Raw genomic sequence first — 20,046 nt, forward strand, 5'->3', positions numbered from 1 at the left:
TATCACAAAAGAAATGTCAATAATTAATACTCGCATTACATTATCAAAAAAGGATATATAATTCTATAATTGTTTATTTTCCAACATGATTATATGTATATAAATGTGTAGTGCACTAAGATGTATATATTGAATTGTCAAATTAGACATAAAATAAATTTTATGAGAAAACAATTTTTACAAAATAGACATTATAATATATGTATATATATGTCTGTGTCCGTTTTTCACATATTATGTATAATTATAGTTTTATATAGTCACATGTTAAAATAATATAACATAGATTTATTATAATTCATGTCCTCAATATGATATTAATTTCTATTTACAAAAAAATATTTTAAAACAGAAACGAACACATAACAAATTTAGATTTTTTATAGATGAAAAAGTCTATTTGTCAATTAGGATATCACAACGTTGTACGTTCATTACATACATACATCACTTATTGACAAAAAGATATGTCCTATAGCTATACAAATATAATGATAAGTTATATGTTACTGTTTCGCGTTTTTCTTTCTTTTTCCTAATAGCTATTACTCATTTCGTCTTATGCCACAGTTAATAAGTACAAAACTTCATACATAAATTCTATCCATGCTGCATTTACTTACACTATTTATACAAATACAGATTTTACTGCACTTTATCATTTGATACGTATTCTATATATCTGTTACATTGTACAGATATAAATACATCTCTGCTTAATTCGTGTTGTATTGAAAAATGCAAATCACATAAATAATATTTTTTTGAATAAAATTTATTTGACTAATTTATTTCTGTCTTAAGAATGTATGTATGTATATGCAAGTGTTTATGTTCTTAACTTATATCTTGAAAGTCAGAAATTTATTTTCTTTTAAGAGATTGACATGATAAAATGTAAAATGTACCATCTAATAAAAAATGGTTGTATTAAAAATATTATATTAGATTATATAAATTTTTCATATCATATTTAAACTGACATGTTTATATCTTATGATAAAAATATGATAAAGCAGATGTTTATTAATTCGTAGCAACTTATACAAATTGTGGTGCACTATCTATTATTCTATAACAAGATCTTGTAATATTTTGACATAATTATATAATATAATATTTACAGAATAAGTTTATGATGTTTTAAAATTAGAGCACATACAGATCGCTTCTTATATATTGTTTCATAAATTAAGATATAAGTACTGATATATTAACTTGTTTGGCTTTAATTAAATATGAACAGTACAAATATATATATATGTATGTATTTTGGCTCTTCATATATATGTGACATTATCACAAACTGTGTCATTAAAAACAAAAAATAACTTCTGTATGTAAAACGCGTGATCTACAAACATTTGCATTTTTATTTCGGAAACTTTTCTTTAATTTATATAATATTCACTATAATACTCTATTATTACAATATTTAAAAGATGATTTTGATAAAGAAGCACATTCGTTATTTTCTTTCATCATTAACAAAATCATTAATTTATGACAAAATTCATAAAAATGCTATAGCTACATTTATACTATGAACATGAACTTTCTTTACATTGAGATATTTTGTTCCTTAAATAAGATAAGAAACAGTTCTAGTTCAATGTCTGTGTACTTCAATGACATATAATCATTCGTTTATACAAGCTATGTACAAAAATGTCTAATCAAGATTTATACACATTTTAAATTTGTTGTAAATCTTTCTTCTAAAACGAGAATGCAGTGGAATGTAATTATTAAAGAATAGAATTTTTTTTCATGTTTGTCAAATAAAATTGATATGGAAATTTGAATGTATTCTTTCGGTCTTTCTCTCTCTTAATATACATGTCTCAAGATTTAGAAAAACTTAAGAAACATGAATTTTTATAGTGCCACTGCATTCTGAACATTGTTTGCTTTTATAACAAATTAAATTTTAACTTAACAACAAGAGGATTTTGCAGGTTCTGCTTCGACTAGATTAAAATCTAAACCACCAGGCCTAGCAAATCCAGTTTTTATTCCATCCCAACCATCTTCTACCTTATATTCACCAGTCTGTATTCTATTATAAACTTCCTGTGTAACTGTTCGAAATGCTTCTTCAACATTAACTCCAGTCTTTGCGCTGGTTTCAATGTGATGTACTCCATGTTGATCAGCAAAAGCTCTTGCTTCTTCTTTTGAAACTTCTCGCCTACTTCCATTGGTAACTAAATCTAATTTACAACCTACCAATGCAAATACAGGGCGATGTGGCTCAATATGTCTACGAGCTTCCATCATCCACTGAGGAATATGTTCAAAACTTGCTCTATTACAGACATCATACACAAGCAGGGCACCAACAGAGTTTCTATAGTATGATTTTGTAATTGACCTAAGATAAACAATACATTTCATTATTTTACTTGTATCAATGACATATCATATCTTGTTTTTAATATATTCGTAATTACTAAAAACATATAATACAAATATAACACACCTAAATCTTTCTTGGCCAGCTGTATCCCATAACTGTAATTTTATTCTTGTTCCATCCTTTACTTCAATTAATCTAGCAAAAAAATCTACTCCTACTGTTGGATCTGAAAGCTAATCAAATAAAATACGTTATATACTTCCTATAATAATATCAGATATAAACTCATTGAATTGTAAAAGAATTATAATTTTTGATTTACTAAAAAACATACTCTATATAAAAGTCAATGACAGATTCAAGATAAAAGATAAAAATGTATCTCAATCAAAGATACCGTTTTGTTTATTATTGTTCATTAACCTACTAATTGTACAATGTATATAATAATTATAATTGGACATTAAAACTAATTCATTTGCGTGACAAAAATTCTTCAAACATATTTAATATCATAGCATTTTTATGCTGTCCTGAATTCTTTATTTAAAAAATAGCAATCAACTACATAAATATTATTAGATCAGCAAAATTGGAAATACTCCAACGACATAAAATCTATTTCAACTTCGATTTCAACATCAATTACAGTATAACTTATTTGATATTATGAAAAATGACAAAAGAACAAAACATGACAGATTTGATTAAAATCAACATTTTTATCAACATTGTTGACAATAACGGTTAGAGTCGCTGCGTACCTCTGCGAACTTCCCATCAGTAAAATATTTCAGCAACGAACTTTTTCCGACTGTACTGTCACCGATAAGTATCAGGCGAAATTGATAGTCAAAAATTGGTTCCACCATCTTGACGTATGTATATATTACGATTAAAGTTCTTCACAAGCAATACTCCAGTTGTCACTTATAAAGTCATGATTTTCTTGTATGCACTTGTCAAGAGTGAGAACCTTGCTGACCGTGACATTAATCATCAACTTCCTACCTTTGCCCAAGACTGTACTGCACTTATTGCGCACGACACTGTGCAAATAAACACGTAGATCTCGTAAGGATCTTTGAAACCAAGCACATCGTAATTTTCAACGAACTAGCTGTTTTTAGCAGTTCCAAATTTCACTGCTTCTTTCTTCTTTAATTCTTTGAGACACTCACAGAACCACGCGGTCATAGTAGCCACCTAAAATACACATTTCACGGATTTAACTAGAAAGCTTGAAAGACATAATAATTTAATTTATAAATATTGCTTACACATATTTATAGTTTACTTAATACAAATCTGTATACAATCAATGAACACCAAAAAAATTAAAAGAAAGTATTGATTTCTTTTCTTTACTAGTTAAGTAAAATGGACAAAAGAATATTATTCTAAACTCTAAAAGTAAGTATTCGAAAATATTCTCTATTTTTGTTACACTACTTGAAACGATAAATTCTTCATTTTATCTATCACGTTGAAAGGATTAAAGGTTAATTAAGAGATTAGTCGAGCATTTTTGCGTATACTAAATATGTAAAGCATAGTGCCATTTGCATCTTAAACGTAGAACAGGGCACAGAATGTGTAATATATATCTGTTCAAGTAGATGCGTGTATACTGATTATGAAGTAATAAAAAAAGTGATAGTATTCGAAATTAATAATAAAATAATAAAGATTAGAATAATAATCTTCACTCGTCTTTGTTTAAGTTTTATCTATAACGAATTGTTTCTTATGTAGGATTTGCTACTTATGTAATAACAACCTTCTAACCAGTAATTTTGTGAATAAGTTTTAGTACGTATAACCTAACTACGTGATTTTCTGTAATAAAAAATTTTGAATTTAATTTTACTCTTAACCTTTTATAGTGGAACAGTAAATCATTTTTAAATTTTTTTCTAGAAAAATGAACGAAAAGAAATTGATTGATGAAATTGTTGAATTGCGTGAGTTGTTACGCACGAAGGAAACTCAACTAGCTGCCTTAAGGCGCGAGAAACAAATCTTACAAGATTACGGTTTGAATAACGAAGAAATATTACGATATAGTAGGCAAATATTTTTGCCAGAAATTGCTATTAAAGGTGTATTCTATTTACAAAATTTTAAAATGTATTATATATATTAAATTAAAATCATATGAATTTCATATAACAAAAATCTGTTATTCTTTAGTATTTAATATTTTCTCTTCTATATGTATTCTTAATTTGGTATATAAATAATAATAAAGTCTTTATTTTCAATTCTAACATTTTTCATTATATAATCACAGGTCAAGTAAAATTAAAGAATAGCGCAATATTGATCGTAGGGGCAGGTGGACTTGGATGCCCAGCTGCGCTATATTTAGCATCTGCTGGTGTTGGACAAATTGGTATAATTGATTATGATGATGTAGAGATTAACAATCTTCATAGACAATTATTATATGCAGAAACAAGTATTGGAACACCAAAAGTAAATACTGCTGCAGAAAGTCTTAATCGGTATTTGTATATCAATATAATATGCATAGATTTTTACAAGTATATGTATTAAATGTTTATTTGATGGTAAAATTCATGATATAAAATATCCCTACTTTTATAATCTAAACTAAATATTCCTAATTTTAGCTTGAACAGTGACATTAAAGTTACTCCATATAAAATTCAACTAGATAGCAGTAATGCTCTGGACATAATAAAGTCTTACGATGTAGTGGTAGATGCTACTGATAATGTAGCTACACGTTATTTATTGAATGATGCGTGTGTTCTAAGTAATAAACCTTTAGTATCTGGATCAGCATTAAAATTTGAAGGTCATTTATCTGTATTTAATTACAATGGACCTTGCTACAGATGTATATTTCCTAAACCTCCTCCTCCAGAAACAGTAACAAACTGTGGAGATGGTGGTGTTTTTGGCCCAGGTATTATTTTTTAATTAATTTATTTAATTTATTCAGTATTTTTAATTCGAAAAATATTTATTACTTAATTTAACTGCAGCTGTTGGTACTATTGGCGTCTTACAAGCATTAGAAGCGCTGAAGATAGTACTCGATCTTCCGCATGTACTATCCGGTCAACTTCTATTATTTGATGGACTGGAAACGAAGTTTCGTAAGATCAACCTGCGTGCTAAAAATATAAACTGTGCCGTTTGCGGCGAACATCCAACTCTGCACAAATTAATTGATTATGAACAATTTTGTGGTGCAAAAGCAAATGATAAAGATCCGAAATTAAATTTATTAAGAACGGAAGAAAGAATAAGCGTGGAAGAATATAACACAACATTGAAATTAGGCACGAAAGCTCATATTTTAATTGACGTACGTTCAGCCGAAGAATTTGACATCTGTCATTTAAAGAACTCTATAAATATACCATTATGTGATATTAATAACAACGAAACAGTAACATTAATAAGAAGTAGAATACAGGAAATACAAAAACAACATGATAATGCTAGTTGTAAGTATATTTTGCTTAATATGTTATGTTGAAGTTGTAAATATATAATAAATATGTGTGCATTTGTTCTAGTATATGTTATGTGCAGAAGAGGGAATGATTCGCAAAAGGCTGTAAAAAGTCTTCAGGAAATATTTCAGGGAAGTAATCTAGAAATAAAAGATGTAATTGGTGGCATTCATGCTTGGAGCAAGAAAATTGATTGTACATTTCCTATATATTAATTGTATAAAATTGTATGTAATTGATTACTTTCATGTTTATTGATTTTTACTACTAAAATTAATATGTGTATAATTACATGATGTTCGACATTACATTTTTATAAATATATATACGTGAATAACACGTACATTTATAAAAATATATAGTTATATAAAGTGAATTAATTCATTTAGAATACTCTTCTATCTCAGAACTAGTTAAACTGGTTTCTGGATACTTGTAATGGGAATCTGATAAATTTCGTAATTTCTCTGCTGCTTGTTCTGGCGTTAAGTCTCTTTGTGCTTGTGCAAGAAGTTCATAGCCAACCATATGTTTCTTTACAGTTGCTGAACGTAATAGTGGAGGTAAATAAATTCCGTGGAAAGTCCAATAAGGATAATCTTGTTTTACATATGGTCCAGTTGGGGCTCCTTCAAACAGAATCAATTAAATATCGTGATTAGTTACATGACCTTTTTTAATGAACATATCCAATAATATTTAACCATACCATGCCAACCCATAGAATAAGGGAAAGAGCAATGGAATAAGTTATCATATTTTGTACACAGTATTTTCATAGTAGCTGCTAATGATTCTTGTTGACTTTCTGATAAATCTTGCATTCTAGATACTTGTTTCTTAGGCAATACCATAGTTTCATATGGCCATACTGCCCAAAATGGTACTAAAACTACCCAATCTCGGTTTTCTGATACAATGCGCTCCTACAACATAAAATATACAAATTAAAAAATCTGAAGATCTAAATCTAAATTCTCTTAATATGGTACTTTACTTTTTTGAAAAGTTCTTTTTGTACATAATCTATAAGAAGTGGTTTTTTATTACGATTATAATAATCGCTGAGGTATCTATCCTTTATTTTAGCTTCATTTGGTAAGAAAGAGCTAGCCCAAATTTGACAGTGAGGATGAGAATTGCTACAACCCATTACAGCACCACGATTTTCAAAAATTTGTACCCAAGTCCATTTCTCTCCCAATTCAAGCATTTCAAAAATCCAGCTAAATCATAACGACATTTATTACATAAAATATTACAATACTACAAACTAAATGTATTACCAACATACCGTTTAACCACTTCTTTAATTTCTGAAATTTTCATAAGTGCTATTGTTACATTTGATTTGGGATGGAAACACATCACTTTACAAGTACCTCTGGCAGCATCCATTTGGAATAATTCATCTTCAGATTTTGATGGATTAGGAACTGATTCCAATAATGCAGGAAAGTCATTGACAAATGAATATGTATTTTCATATATTGGAGTTACCTGGAAAACAAAAACATTTAGTATCAGAAAAGTTGTGCAATTCTGGTTTTAAAGTTAAAGGATAGTTATTTAAATGCATTACCTGTCCACTAGCTCTGACGTTGCCCGGACAAAGTGGATTATCAGGGTCATAATCTGGAAGATCTTCTTCTATATTTGTTTCAATTTGTCCCCCCCAGGGTCGTTTCATTCGATGTGGTGACACTAGTACCCATTCTCCCTTTAAGGGATTATATCGAATATGTTGATGTTCTATAAAATATTGATCTAATAGATGATACATAGAACTTGAATTTGATATAATTTCTTCATAAGAACAAAAATTCTAACCAGTAGGATCAAATTGTGTTTTTAAAGCTTCTGTGCCATTTTTCAGGCTGTTCTTATCACCTGAAAATTAATATTATGTCTTCATGTATATACACAAAAAATTTGGATAAGATTATGTATATATTACATTAATGTATTAAATTAATTTTTACAGCAAATTAATTTGTTTGACAAAATTACAATTAGTTTACTGCATTAAAGTATATTATTCAATATAAACATTTAAAAATATCATATAAAAGTATTTTGCTTCATTACTATATACATATACACGCATTACTTACACTTTTGGAATGCTACGAATAGTAATACAAATTTTAATCGTCATGTGGATTTCGTTTTAATCAGAACTATAAATAATGCACAATAGACTCACGCGGGTTTTGTTTTGATTTCGATCATACAGAATGTACAATAAACTGTAAAAATTATTATTAGTTTCACATGCCACTACACATTTATAATATAAAAAAAATAAAACAAAATTTGTGGAAGGTCATATGACCGACGCTTATGTTCTAAAATTTATTTACTTGAAAAAAACCTTACGCGATTAATAATGTGTACCTTTTATAAATAATACAACGACTACCTTTATCTTTTACAGATATTTGTTGTACTAAGTGATTAATTTTTCATTTAATATAAAATATTTTTACCTGTTGATGCAGACATTTGTACTTTGGTATCTACTTTTGGTATCGCAAGTGTCGCTTAAGTGCTACTAGCGTACTGGAAAATTTTTAATGACAGCAGTAATTTAAGATATACGTGTCATTGTTTTCATAGACAAGATATTTGTGTAACTATACCAAGTACAGTAATTTATGATAACATTTACATTGCTTACGAAATCTAATGTTCAATGTGTACACATATCGATGTGTATCACGTATTACTACGTATTAGATGGTTGGTGTAAAATCAGATTCGATCTCGATCAGAACAAGCTTAAGATGTTAAAAGATATCGCAAGCGTTATTTATAGGAAAACGAATAAACAAATATATGTATGTGCATTGCCAATAAAGAAAATACGGTTTAAATTGTTTCATTTTTTGACATAGGAATGCTAATATGTTTCGTAGTTAATTATACTAAAAAATCTGCTACTACGTATATTTCTCAAAAGAGAAATATTCATAATAAAATATATTACTTTTGAAATCAAATTTTAAAATTTATATCTTTTTAAATTCTAACTGTTAATACTAAACAATTATCTTTTTTAATTATAATTTAATCTTTAAATAAAATTCAGATTTTTATACAGAATAATAAAGAGCATAATTTTATATTAAAAAATATATTAAAATTGTAAGGATAAGTAATAAACAATTTTACAAATTTCTTAGAAAGTCAGATCTTTATATTTGATTTTAAGTCTACTTTTCTAAATGAATATAAGAATATGTAAAAATTGTTCCGGTAAAAATTTCTGTCGTTTAATGTAAATTACCTTAATACTCGCCTTGCATGATTTGACGTTTCGAATAGTTGCCTGCAACTTTTAAACGCGACCATTAACATTATTTGCGAATATGGCGCGCGGTAGTAGTGCTGGTTTTGATAGACATATTACAATCTTTTCACCCGAAGGGCGGCTTTACCAAGTAGGTAAGATTTGTGAAAATATTTTACATTAAGACATAAACAGTTTTTCAATTTTTGTTGCTGTCTTTCGAAGTACTAACTCTTATACGAATTTTCTAAGCGGGAACCATGACATGGCGTGATTAGCAATTTTCAACCTTTTTAAGTAAAAGTATGGAATATTTTGCAGAATATGCGTTTAAAGCGATAAATCAAGGTGGTTTGACATCTGTTGCTGTAAAAGGAGTGGACACAGCTGTTTTTGCTACACAAAAGAAAGTGCCTGTAAGATAACCTCTATCACTATACTGTTATTACTAGTAGTTCTTTATAATATTATTCTCTTCTTTCTACAGTATATAGTATAGTATTTTAAAGTAACATTTAAAGATTTTTCTGCAAAGAATACAAATGAAACTTATTAAATTTAAGGATATTTGTTTATAGGATAAGCTGCTTGATGCTTCCAGTGTTACTCATATTTTTCAACTCACTGAGCATATCGGTTGCCTTGTGACAGGCATGATAGGTGAGTAAAGTTTTAAAGAAAATGATTATCCTAAAGATTTGTTATATAATTTTTCAATCATTATTATTTGAAATATCTAGATCTTTTTTGTACTAAAGATATATTGTTTTTGTTGTGCATTTTAGCCGATAGCAGATCTCAAGTTCAACGTGCAAGATATGAAGCAGCTCATTTTAAATACAAGTATGAATATGAAATTCCTGTGGATGCATTATGCAGACGTATTGCAGATATCAGTCAAGTATATACACAAAATGCAGAAATGCGGCCTCTTGGATGTTCTATGATGCTTATTTCATATGACAAAGAAAAAGGACCTTGTGTTTATAAGGCTGATCCTGCAGGATATTATTGTGGTTACAGAGCCATCTCTGTTGGTGCTAAACAAACTGAAGCTAATTCTTATCTGGAAAAAAAGTTAAAGAAGAAACAAAACTATGATCATGATGAAACAATACAGTTAGCAATTACTTGTTTATCTACTGTTTTATCAGTAGATTTTAAGCCAACAGAGATAGAAGTTGGGGTAGTATCAAAGGACAATCCCAAATTTCGGTAAATATTATTTCTACTTCATGTATAAAATTGTTGTAAATAAATAACGTATGAAATGTTTTTATGTTTCAGAACTTTAACAGAACAAGAAATTGATAAGCATCTTACTGCAATTGCTGAAAAAGATTAATGATTTTTTGTATAATTCATTACAAATAAATGTCATGACCTACTTAACACTGTTTCATTTTTATACTTAAAATATAAGAGAAAGTATATTATATTAAATTCAAGATATAATTGTTAACACGAATAAATTATACACATTTATAGTTTAAATTAAAAAATTTATTTCAAATTCATGTTTCTTATTTATAAGTTATAAAATAGTGAAGATATTGGTAAAATTATTTTCCTGATGCTGTTGCTAAAGGATTTCGTAGAACTAGAATTACAGAATCACCTCTCAAAAACATTTTTGAAATAAATCTATCCTTATTTACTGGTTTTGCCTAGATAAAAATAAAGCTTTCAGTATACTGTCAATCATAAGTTTTGCTTCAATACCACATAGTTATATTATATTACCTTTTTTTTTCCTTTACCAGTACGTGGAAGTTCAGTCCACATTTCTTTTACATTTTCTAAAACCATGTTACAATGTCTATCAAATGCTTTTACTCTTCCTAATAATTTTTTGTTATTTCTACAATTAATTAAAACTTGTGTATTATTTTTCACAGATTGAGTTAATACTGAAAGTGGTCCAGTGTTAAATTCTTCTTCCTCTCGTTTTGCTAATTCTTCAGGAGTCATTTCAGATTTTGGCTTAGTTAAAGAAGACCTAAAAATAAAAGTTGTTCTGTTAGAAAATTGCTAATAGGAATTCAAAGAGAAAAGTTATAACCTTCAGATAAAATTTACACAAAAAGATAGCATATAAATAGAAAAGTAAGGTTAAGCTTTGTGTAAATACAAAAATTACTGTTAAAACGATAAAAAATTTTGTATAAACATTTACATTTTGATGAATTTCTGTTACGAATGAAATCGATAATGCAAAATTTTTCTCAGGAATAGTACACAAAATATAAGTAATAACTATGTTTTCAAATCAACGAGCAAGACAACGTTCAGTTTACTTCTATTCACTTCCGATTCCGATCACCTCTGAAAGTAGGTTATGTTATATTGCATATTGAGTAATCTTTCTATATGTATATATATACACAATTTGTGTTTATGAAATACATTGAAAAAGCAAAGCTCTTTATTTAGTGGTTAAAATTTTTAGTATTTTTGTCGATTTAAAATAAAGGTTTACAATGTTTAATAATATTTTATCATATTATTTCGAAGATTAAATCTGTATGTGTATAAGATAAATGTGACACATTTTAAGGTTAGCTGGGAAAATAAGATGAAAACAAATCGACAGAAAAAAGCGAGAAAAAATTTAAGCTTTTTTATTAACAACTTCAAATTTAGATCTCCGTTTCAAGTTCTTATTGATGGCACATTTGCTTTGGCTGCGTTAGAGGTTTGCATTTAAATATATTATTTTATGTTACTGTAATTAAAGTTGATGTCTGCTTTCAGTATATAAAGAATAGAAAATGATATATATAATTACTTATAAATTAATGAAGACAAGTGACTTGAATCTGTAATAATTTTTAATTTTTTTTAGAATAAATTTAATATACAAGATCAATTATCAAAATATTTTCAATCTGAAGTAAAATTATTAACTACACCATGTATCATTTTGGAAACTGAAAAATTAAGTTCATTTTCAAAAGCAGTTAGTGGTGCTATGCAAATTGTTAAACAATATCCTATACATAAATGTGGACATGAAAAACATTCAATTAGTGGCACAAAATGTTTACTATCTATGGTTGGAAAAAATAATTCATTTAGGTATAATAAAAATTTCAATGGGTGGAAATTAAAATTAGTGATACTATACATATATGTATATATATCTGTTATGTTTTTTTCAGATATATTATAGCTACGCAAGACAGAGAACTTCAGGATTACTTGAGAAAAATTCCAGGTGTACCAATAATGTATTTGCATGGTAAAGCACCAACTTTGGAAGCACCTTCACAAGCTAGTCGTGAATATGCTGAAAATATTCGTAAAGAATTAGGGATGACTGAATGGGAGAAAGAAAATATTAAAGTACTAAAAGAAGTAGCTGGAGTAACTGATAAAACAGAAGTAAGACTAAAAAAGAAGAAAAAAGGGGGCCCAAATCCTCTCAGTTGTCTGAAGAAGAAGAAGAGTAAATCACAAACAGAAATTCCAAAAAATGTTAAAGAAAAAATATCTGGTAGAGTTAAGAAGAGAAAGAAAATGAAAATAGCAGCACATATCAAAGAAGCATTGATTGCAGAAGTAAAGAATACACAGTTAGGAAGCACAAAATAATTTGAAAAAGATACATAATGAAAAAAGGACACGTATACATAAAACTTGTATAAATTATTAAAATTTATGCAAATTCCCTTTTATTTATGATACAGTTATTTCTTTCAGCTTACAAAATTGCAGTAATTAGAGCTGTGTCGTAATGTATTTATATGAGTCCATTTATAAATATAAGTATACTTATTTTACTAGTAAAATTGTTACTTGTAAATACATGAAGTATCATACAACTATGTTATTTATGTTTGTGTAACAAAGAAAGAACACATTGGAAGATAGAACTGAAAAATCTCATATTGATGTACATTACAAAATTATTTCAACAATTTTTTTTTACAATATTGTATAGTAAAAGATGTCTAAGCATTCAACTTTATTGACTAATATATGTAATTATTCATTGTATTTTGAAATGTCCTATTCTTTATATTCCTTTATACTATTCAAGTAGTACTAATAATTACGCTTAAAGTAAGAAAAATAAGTAAATGGAATCACATCACTTTAAAGTAAGATATTATGATAAAGAAGATATAATACTCTATGAATACTCTAAATTAATAATACTCACTCTATACATATATTACATTCTCGTTCAAATATTTAATCATATAAGGAACACGACGTAAATTTTGAATTAGGAACTTCTATGCCTAGAAAACATGAAGGAAATATAAATGCATATAAATTGCACATTATTTACATTCATTTAACAATTATATAAACTGGAATACTGAAAATATACATTTTACGATATAGAGTAATACATAAATAAAAAATAAGTCTTGATTATATGCTCTTATACGTTAGAGAAATTACTAATTAATAAGGTGCATTAAAATTCTCCCACATACTAGTATAATATATTATAAAATTTGAGATACAATTTATTAATTTCAAAGTGTTTATTTTTTCATAGTAAGAAATATAGAATATCTTGGTTTGTTACATTACAGTTAGCAGCATATTAGATAAAAGAAAATATGAATGAGACAGATATAAAATAAAATAATATGGAATAGAAATACTTCAAAATACGTATAGTTTTAAACACAAAATTCCTGAAACATCGTTTCGTTAAAAGGAAGTCATTTAAGATTACAAGTTAAATTCTAATTAAAATTTAATTGCTACTGTATCTTCATGCGTATGAGAAGTTTAATGTGTATTATACAATATGTCATGAAATGTATTATCTATAGGTTAATACAAAGTTAACATTTAAGAGAATTAGGAGAATATACATTAATTATATGTAAAGATCCTAATTTAAAATTCATTTTAAATATAAAGACAGTACATAGCATAATTTCGCAGAAAAATGCTATCAAAAGATAGAGTTATAATAATTAAAAATAAATCTTTTTTATGTACCATAAAATTTAATAGAGAATTTTTTCAATACCAATTGATAGAATAATATTGGTGATTAATAAAACTTTATTGATAATTCATAAAATAATTAATAATTTAAATTCATATAGCGTTTTTATTGTTTATTGTGCCATTATTTTAATGACAATCTCATTTATATCACGCTCTTTAATTATATTGTATAATACATTTATATATTTGTTTATATGTAAGATCAAGAAAATAATTTTTTGGTAAACTCTCGAATACTTCGTAAATGTGTATACTTTATAAAAAATCAAATTATAGGCGCGAGTTTCGACAAATTGTGTAAACTGCTAACGATAACTTCGTACAATATTCTTTTATATTCTATGTAAATTACTGCCAGTCTTGACATGAAGGGATAATGTGAATATTACTTTCAGATTAAAGTATTTTTTAAACAAAACATGTAAAACCTGATGTCAATGGGTCTTTTCTATTCCATACATATATAACATCAAGGTTGTTGATTAAAAAGTGCACGGGCAGCCATAGCTAACATTTTCATACGCCGTATAGAACTATGACTTGGATTAGCTGCTACAAAAGCAGCTAACTGAGATTGCAAAGTCATTAACACAGTACCCATATGTTCTCGTGTTACTGGATCATTAGGATCTAAATTTAATATCGCCTCTTCAAGCCACCTAATAAATAATCATAAAGAATGAGAAATTTTTATCTAACATTGTTAAGCACTAATAATAAAAGATATTTCTATTACCTATGCTTCAGTTCTGTACGGTGTCCTAAATCTGCGGATAACTGCTGTACAAGTGAAAGAATTACAGGTTGTTGTAAAATACATCTTGAGGTTTGACCTTGAGGTCCTACAGAAGAAAATACTCTAGAAGGTTCTGTTTTTTCACAAACTAGTACTACCAAGCCTAAATCACTAGCACTTAGAGCTTGTTGGAAGGCAGCATTTAACTGTCCTCGTTGGAGGAGAGATATAACTCGCGCTTGAGCATCAGCAACCGTTGATACTGGTATAGCAGGTGTAGTAGCTCGAGAACTATAAGCATATTCGATTAATTTCACCATTTAATGGAAACTGATATAGTGTTTTTAATACACTTACCGCACATTTGTGATCTCAGTAAGTTGTTGGTTTAAATTATCTCTAATAGAATCACGAATTGTACGTATTGTTCCTTCTTGGAGAATAATTAAACCTCTATTTAATTCTGTTTGTAACTCTTCGCGAACTAATGCGGATAGCGCTTCACTTTGTTGTTCATTTCTTTGCTGATATTGTTTATCTGCAATTGCATCCACATTTTGAAGGTCTAAAAAAAAAAAAAGAAAAATGTTTTATACGAAATTAGCCTTCAAATATAATTGGTATTTTCCTTAAATCGTATTATCAATCGTAAATATCTTACATTCACGAGTACCCCTAACAAAAGCATCCTGTACTTGTTTAAACATTGTTTGACATGCTTTTTCCATGCCAGGTAAAAGAACATTTGTAAAGGTTTCTTTAAATGCTGCGTCTAATGCTGGTTTTGCTGCATTCACTGCTGCCATAGCAAGTGTGTCTTTTATATGATTACTATTAATGAGTTCTGTCAAATTCTTTTTTAAGAGTTCATCCATTCGAGCAGAATCTAATCTAAGTTGATGCTTTAATGGCTCTACTGTGTCTTCAATAATACGTGGTAAGGTAGTTTCAATTTTGTCTTTCATTGCTGTTTCAAGTGTCTTAAGAAAATCGTGTTGCCGAGCCATTTGGCTATATAATGTTTGTTCTAAGGTTGCATTTAGTTGCTGTGAAGCTCGTGCTAAAGCAGATTCTACTCGCGTCGAAATTGGTGTCTCTTGCCTTAATCTAGTCACTTCAGTACTTAACTCTCTTAATTCCTGTCGTTGATCTTGAATTATTTCCAAAATTGACTCTACTTTATTTATTAGTTCGAGAGTATTCAATTCGTTTGTTGTTTGCCATGTATTTTCAGTATTTCCTGTAGTATGCGTTGTTGGTTTCGATTCGTCTTTTAATCTTTTTCTTTTTTCTTCATCATTTGTGAATCCATCGGCTTCCTGCATGGCATGTCTGCTTACATCTTTTAATAATACCATCGGGATATTAGGCCAATCTTCATCAGCAGTATTGGTATCTTTTGGCTTATTTTCTGGTTCTGGTTCTTCATCTGCTTTTGTAAGAGATAAAATTTCTCTTACTTCTCTCGACGGGCTACTACCACTACTAGCAGGTGCTTGTTCTTCTAACTCATTTGTGGCTAATGGTGGGTCTGTTGCATTTAGAGCCTGAACTGCTTGTGCAAGTGAGGGACTAGCAGATAACACTTTACCTAATTCTGGGCTACTAGGGCGAGAATCTAATTCATTATTTTCTTTTTTGGCAGGTGAGCTGAATGCATCTGGCGTCATTAAATTTAAGCCAGCATTGTGATTTGTTGTTGCCTCAAGTGTGGCAGATAAGGAACGATTTTCTTCGCAATTTTCCACTGAAATTCCATTATGATTAACATTTCCCATATCTCGTGTGTCTTCAGAGTAGCCCAGTGATTTATGAGTTAGTGTGTCCATAAGGCAGTTACCACTCACTTGTGAGGCAGGCTTAAAAGTGATATGACATTCTTGTAATGACTTTGGTTGAACTAGATACATCCTTATAACAAGTTGCTCTTCAGTATCTTCTTCACAAGGACATAAGTCTTCCAGCGATTCTGCAGTAGGACGAATTTTACATAAACCAGCATCAACAATTCCGAAACTCAGTATTGGATACGGGAGAAGGAACTCTGATATTGTATTTACTGATGTTATTTCATCATTATCTTTTGTAAGACTTAATATGTACAGAACTTTATTGTATATATCTGATAATAAAAGGTATCCTGCACTAAGATCTAAGCCGGCTTTTAACACTGGTAATTTACCGGTAGAAGGTGTAGGTGCAAATTTAATGGTTTGTAAACAGGACCATACCTCACAAGACCAAACTTTTAATTCTGTATTATTGTCACATCCAGTTATGGCAAACCTCCAAAACTGAACTCTGTGGAACAAAATACAGTTACAGTGATTATTTTAATTTAATAATAAAATAAATTCAATAAAATATTCTGTTACATATTGCTTACTCTGGATGGTATGTTTTATGGTCATCTAGGAAGAACAAGCAGGAAATCGGTCGTCCACCATGTGGTCTCCATTGATGTAAACAACGAGGTTGTACTTGATTACCATGAGAATTACTATGTAAGTAAACTTGAAAGAATTTGACTTCTCCATCAAAACTAGCTGTAGCTAAGGCTGTGCCATCTGGACTGAATGTTGCTTCTATGATTGTGTCAGAATGTTGATCAATTTCCAACATGCCTCCATTTTCCTTCACAGCTGGATCAATTGCCTATCATTTAGTCAAACAGTTGGATACTTTGTTCATTTTGTATGGATTTTATAATCTGTAAGTAAGGTACACATTCACCTCTATTGATCTGAATCTTGCCGAAACAGTATTAACTGACCACAACTCTACTTTGGAACCACGAGTTAGAACTAAAAGCTTTGAAACTTTATCTCCATCTGATGGTACATCTTCAGGAATATATGGACACCATATCACACGATGACTAGTAGGAGATATATCTTCTGCATCTACTTGTAGCAATAAACTACATAACAATTCTGGTGGTGTTGATTCAATGGTATGTATAAAAAGGTTTCCCAAATAATCAACACATGCCAAAATTGCATTAGAAACATGTGCAAAAGCCAGATCTTGTATTGCTGCACGCATTCCTCTTAACAGAGCTCTTTGTTCCAATTCTTTGTATACAACTCTAACCATACCTCCTCCATTACCAACTAAATAATGTTATTTTTTTAAATTTAGAAGGTCAATAAAATAATTATAATTTAAGTTTAAATTTACCATTACCTTTTATGCCATAAGCTAAATATTTCCCAGACATATGAACAGCTAATAATTGGCCTGGGTAAAAGTTATGTTCCCATGTAAAATCAACAATATTTTTTAACTTCACCTTTGAACTACCGTGATTATGACCTCCTGGTGAAGGAATAACAACAACATTGCTACTATATAATTCAACTGAATGTTGATTTTCTTGTCCAGTGAATTCTCTAAACATAGAGGAAAAGATCTTTATATATATATGAAAAAAGAAAATTGAGCAATAAAATAGAAATTAAATTAAGTTGATAAATTTAATAATAAAGATCAGAAAATTAACATAAAAAAATTTAAAGATTACACTTTTGATATTTATATAGTGTTTATATAGCGTAATACCAAGATAGATAAAAATCAAAGGCATCAAATGTTATGAATGAAAGACGTATAAAAATATATAAAAATTATCAATGGAAATTCTACCGTTTATAACTGAAATGAAGCTAAATTTCAATAAATACTTACACTGTTTGCTGATATTGAAGATTTAGGTTATCCTCTCCCGTTTTGATCATTTTCATAAACGTGATAGCGTATTCTAAAAAATGATAAAATTAATAAAATTTTGGCGATTACCGTGCCGGAATTCGGATAATTCTAACCCCAGCCGGTGGCACGCCTGATAACGATATTTTGTCAGTCTTACCTTTCGTGCATATATTTGCCGGATTGTAAAAGTGTTTTTTGATGATGCGGTTTTTATTTTAATGAAACATACGCGAATTATTATTTCATCGATGCGAATAAATAACGTGTTTCATGTACATAGTTCAATGAAATTATCAAAAACGAAATGTCAGACAGCTATCAGATACTTGTCAGAAAAATGGACCGGAAGTGCACTGACGGTATTTTATGTATTTCGCGCTATGTGGCGCTTTAAGCTATCGTAATTTTAAGCGTTTTAATCACTAAGTATGTATATAATTAGTAAATTTTTCAGATTGCATAGACAGGAAGATGATTTTTTAATACCAAAATACATTATACAACCAAATACATTACAAAATAATTATATCGGTTATGTTAAAGAATTATACTTTCAGTAATACATAGCAATCTCAATTTATAATTTATTGTTTATAGCTATGTATGTATAGGTATATATGTATTGTATATGATACGGAGCATGTAATATATCTTTTTGATACTTTATATTCATTATAAGATTTAATAATCAATGTTCTACATAGAATATTTTTTATTGAAATAGATACTCGCAGAGAATCTTGTATCGTAATTTACACTTTATTTCGTATAATACACTATAATAGACAGGCTTTTCTCTTCATATATGACTATCTTTTGGAAAATGGCAGTAGTGCTCAAACGTACATAGACCCAGTAAAAGTGGCAGTAAATTTCTCTAATTTGAATATCTTTCAATCGCGCTTAACTGTTACAAATCCCAATGAAGCGTTCTTTCGTTTTTTAACCCTCTCTGCTTATTTCGACAAGTTCCTCCGATAACTAAATCTCAAAATATATAAATCTTTCTTCGATTTTGATTTTTGCGATAGAAAAGTAAAAAATCTTAAATAAAAACCGGTTAAATAATAAAATACGTAATGATAAAAAATCTTTTTCTGAATTTCAAATTTGCATCACTTATATAGTATATGATAAATATAGGTCGAATTACTATGTATATATGTATAAAGGAATGAATCACGTGCGGATACAGGTGACGATTTGGGGATTAGGATTAAGGATTGACAATGAGCAATACAGATCAAATGTTTATGTTAGAGAATTGAATGATAAGCCTGAAAAGCGATATACGTATACACGTGGAAACTGATGCATGGTGACATGTGGACATTTAAATACACGTCGTAAAATTGTTTGTTGTGTATATGAAATCGAGTATGTACTATAGAGAAGAGTTGTAAGAGAGTTGTTGTAGAAGAATTATTAAGAAGTTGTAACGATATTGTTGAATGAGAGTTGTAAGATCGTATAATGT

At 28.8% G+C, this 20,046-nt stretch overlaps 7 protein-coding genes across 9 annotated transcripts; 3 read left to right on the forward strand and 4 right to left on the reverse strand.

Annotated features, from left to right (window-relative positions):
- Positions 1-1,355: 1,355 nt before the first annotated feature.
- Positions 1,356-4,371, reverse strand: LOC117164681 (ras-related protein Rab-39B-like). Of its 2 annotated transcripts, none has more exons than XM_033347897.2 (4): positions 4,237-4,371; positions 3,124-3,565; positions 2,483-2,592; positions 1,356-2,374 (listed from the first exon to the last, which is right to left on the reverse strand). In XM_033347897.2, exons 2-4 carry the CDS (start codon positions 3,229-3,231, stop codon positions 1,936-1,938), a joined length of 657 nt encoding a protein of 218 aa, XP_033203788.1. In that variant the 5' UTR covers positions 3,232-3,565; positions 4,237-4,371; the 3' UTR covers positions 1,356-1,935. The 2 variants fall into 2 exon arrangements, with proteins under 2 accessions (XP_033203788.1, XP_033203786.1); XM_033347895.2 differs by lacking the exon at positions 4,237-4,371 and adding an exon at positions 3,640-3,791.
- Uba4 (Ubiquitin-like activating enzyme 4) lies at positions 3,826-6,092 on the forward strand. Its single transcript, XM_033347764.2, has 6 exons — positions 3,826-4,000; positions 4,280-4,461; positions 4,653-4,866; positions 4,996-5,294; positions 5,374-5,841; positions 5,914-6,092. The coding sequence occupies exons 1-6, from the start codon at positions 3,996-3,998 to the stop codon at positions 6,063-6,065; spliced, it is 1,320 nt and encodes a 439-aa protein (XP_033203655.1). The 5' UTR covers positions 3,826-3,995; the 3' UTR covers positions 6,066-6,092.
- Galt (Galactose-1-phosphate uridylyltransferase) lies at positions 6,076-8,615 on the reverse strand. The gene is made up of 7 exons (XM_033347765.2): positions 8,340-8,615; positions 7,681-7,740; positions 7,433-7,602; positions 7,145-7,350; positions 6,848-7,076; positions 6,560-6,776; positions 6,076-6,479 (listed from the first exon to the last, which is right to left on the reverse strand). Exons 1-7 carry the CDS (start codon positions 8,353-8,355, stop codon positions 6,232-6,234), a joined length of 1,146 nt encoding a protein of 381 aa, XP_033203656.1. The 5' UTR covers positions 8,356-8,615; the 3' UTR covers positions 6,076-6,231.
- A 521-nt stretch (positions 8,616-9,136) lies between these two features.
- On the forward strand, positions 9,137-10,534 carry LOC117164614 (proteasome subunit alpha type-6). Its single transcript, XM_033347754.1, has 5 exons — positions 9,137-9,297; positions 9,464-9,558; positions 9,721-9,802; positions 9,928-10,357; positions 10,430-10,534. The coding sequence occupies exons 1-5, from the start codon at positions 9,222-9,224 to the stop codon at positions 10,485-10,487; spliced, it is 741 nt and encodes a 246-aa protein (XP_033203645.1). The 5' UTR covers positions 9,137-9,221; the 3' UTR covers positions 10,488-10,534.
- An 89-nt stretch (positions 10,535-10,623) lies between these two features.
- On the reverse strand, positions 10,624-11,457 carry SmD2 (small ribonucleoprotein particle protein SmD2). The gene is made up of 3 exons (XM_033347756.2): positions 11,319-11,457; positions 10,886-11,141; positions 10,624-10,809 (listed from the first exon to the last, which is right to left on the reverse strand). Coding segments are annotated over exons 1-3 (363 nt in total). The 5' UTR covers positions 11,321-11,457; the 3' UTR covers positions 10,624-10,704.
- On the forward strand, positions 11,335-13,141 carry LOC117164613 (rRNA-processing protein UTP23 homolog). 2 transcript variants are annotated; one of them, XM_076619921.1, is made up of 4 exons: positions 11,335-11,473; positions 11,700-11,837; positions 11,988-12,220; positions 12,304-13,141. In XM_076619921.1, the coding sequence occupies exons 2-4, from the start codon at positions 11,718-11,720 to the stop codon at positions 12,734-12,736; spliced, it is 786 nt and encodes a 261-aa protein (XP_076476036.1). In that variant the 5' UTR covers positions 11,335-11,473; positions 11,700-11,717; the 3' UTR covers positions 12,737-13,141. The 2 variants fall into 2 exon arrangements, with proteins under 2 accessions (XP_076476036.1, XP_076476037.1); XM_076619922.1 differs by lacking the exon at positions 11,335-11,473 and adding an exon at positions 11,506-11,615.
- Positions 13,142-14,158: 1,017 nt separating this feature from the next.
- Positions 14,159-18,911, reverse strand: Ge-1 (Enhancer of mRNA-decapping protein 4 homolog Ge-1). The gene is made up of 9 exons (XM_033347752.2): positions 18,727-18,911; positions 18,546-18,618; positions 18,045-18,250; positions 17,592-17,971; positions 17,245-17,513; positions 15,520-17,159; positions 15,216-15,423; positions 14,859-15,149; positions 14,159-14,781 (listed from the first exon to the last, which is right to left on the reverse strand). Exons 2-9 carry the CDS (start codon positions 18,599-18,601, stop codon positions 14,592-14,594), a joined length of 3,240 nt encoding a protein of 1,079 aa, XP_033203643.1. The 5' UTR covers positions 18,602-18,618; positions 18,727-18,911; the 3' UTR covers positions 14,159-14,591.
- Positions 18,912-20,046: the final 1,135 nt, after the last annotated feature.

Source organism: Bombus vancouverensis, chromosome 7 (genome assembly GCF_051014615.1).
Source record: "Bombus vancouverensis nearcticus chromosome 7, iyBomVanc1_principal, whole genome shotgun sequence".
Taxonomy (NCBI): domain Eukaryota; kingdom Metazoa; phylum Arthropoda; class Insecta; order Hymenoptera; family Apidae; genus Bombus; species Bombus vancouverensis.

Excerpts from the sequence above, each read along its gene's own strand:
- LOC117164681 (XM_033347897.2), bottom strand. The coding sequence starts at position 3,231 with ATGGTGGAACCAATTTTTGACTATCAATTTCGCCTGATACTTATCGGT. Across the intron at positions 2,593-3,123 it reads CTGATGGGAAGTTCGCAGAG|CTTTCAGATCCAACAGTAGG; the intron begins GTACGCAGCGAC and ends TTATTTGATTAG. Across the intron at positions 2,375-2,482 it reads GCTGGCCAAGAAAGATTTAG|GTCAATTACAAAATCATACT; the intron begins GTGTGTTATATT and ends TGTTTATCTTAG.
- Uba4 (XM_033347764.2), top strand. Across the intron at positions 4,867-4,995 it reads GCTGCAGAAAGTCTTAATCG|CTTGAACAGTGACATTAAAG; the intron begins GTATTTGTATAT and ends TCCTAATTTTAG. Across the intron at positions 5,842-5,913 it reads ACAACATGATAATGCTAGTT|TATATGTTATGTGCAGAAGA; the intron begins GTAAGTATATTT and ends CATTTGTTCTAG.
- Galt (XM_033347765.2), bottom strand. Across the intron at positions 7,603-7,680 it reads AACACAATTTGATCCTACTG|AACATCAACATATTCGATAT; the intron begins GTTAGAATTTTT and ends AATATTTTATAG. Across the intron at positions 6,480-6,559 it reads TTATTCTATGGGTTGGCATG|GAGCCCCAACTGGACCATAT; the intron begins GTATGGTTAAAT and ends TTCTGTTTGAAG.
- LOC117164614 (XM_033347754.1), top strand. The coding sequence starts at position 9,222 with ATGGCGCGCGGTAGTAGTGCTGGTTTTGATAGACATATTACAATCTTT. Across the intron at positions 9,298-9,463 it reads AGGGCGGCTTTACCAAGTAG|AATATGCGTTTAAAGCGATA; the intron begins GTAAGATTTGTG and ends AATATTTTGCAG. Across the intron at positions 10,358-10,429 it reads AAGGACAATCCCAAATTTCG|AACTTTAACAGAACAAGAAA; the intron begins GTAAATATTATT and ends TTTATGTTTCAG.
- SmD2 (XM_033347756.2), bottom strand. Across the intron at positions 10,810-10,885 it reads CTGGTAAAGGAAAAAAAAAG|GCAAAACCAGTAAATAAGGA; the intron begins GTAATATAATAT and ends ATTTTTATCTAG.
- LOC117164613 (XM_076619921.1), top strand. The coding sequence starts at position 11,718 with ATGAAAACAAATCGACAGAAAAAAGCGAGAAAAAATTTAAGCTTTTTT. Across the intron at positions 11,838-11,987 it reads TTGCTTTGGCTGCGTTAGAG|AATAAATTTAATATACAAGA; the intron begins GTTTGCATTTAA and ends AATTTTTTTTAG. Across the intron at positions 12,221-12,303 it reads GGAAAAAATAATTCATTTAG|ATATATTATAGCTACGCAAG; the intron begins GTATAATAAAAA and ends TGTTTTTTTCAG.
- Ge-1 (XM_033347752.2), bottom strand. The coding sequence starts at position 18,601 with ATGAAAATGATCAAAACGGGAGAGGATAACCTAAATCTTCAATATCAG. Across the intron at positions 17,160-17,244 it reads CATAAAACATACCATCCAGA|AGTTCAGTTTTGGAGGTTTG; the intron begins GTAAGCAATATG and ends TTTGTTCCACAG. Across the intron at positions 14,782-14,858 it reads CGTACAGAACTGAAGCATAG|GTGGCTTGAAGAGGCGATAT; the intron begins GTAATAGAAATA and ends ATTATTTATTAG.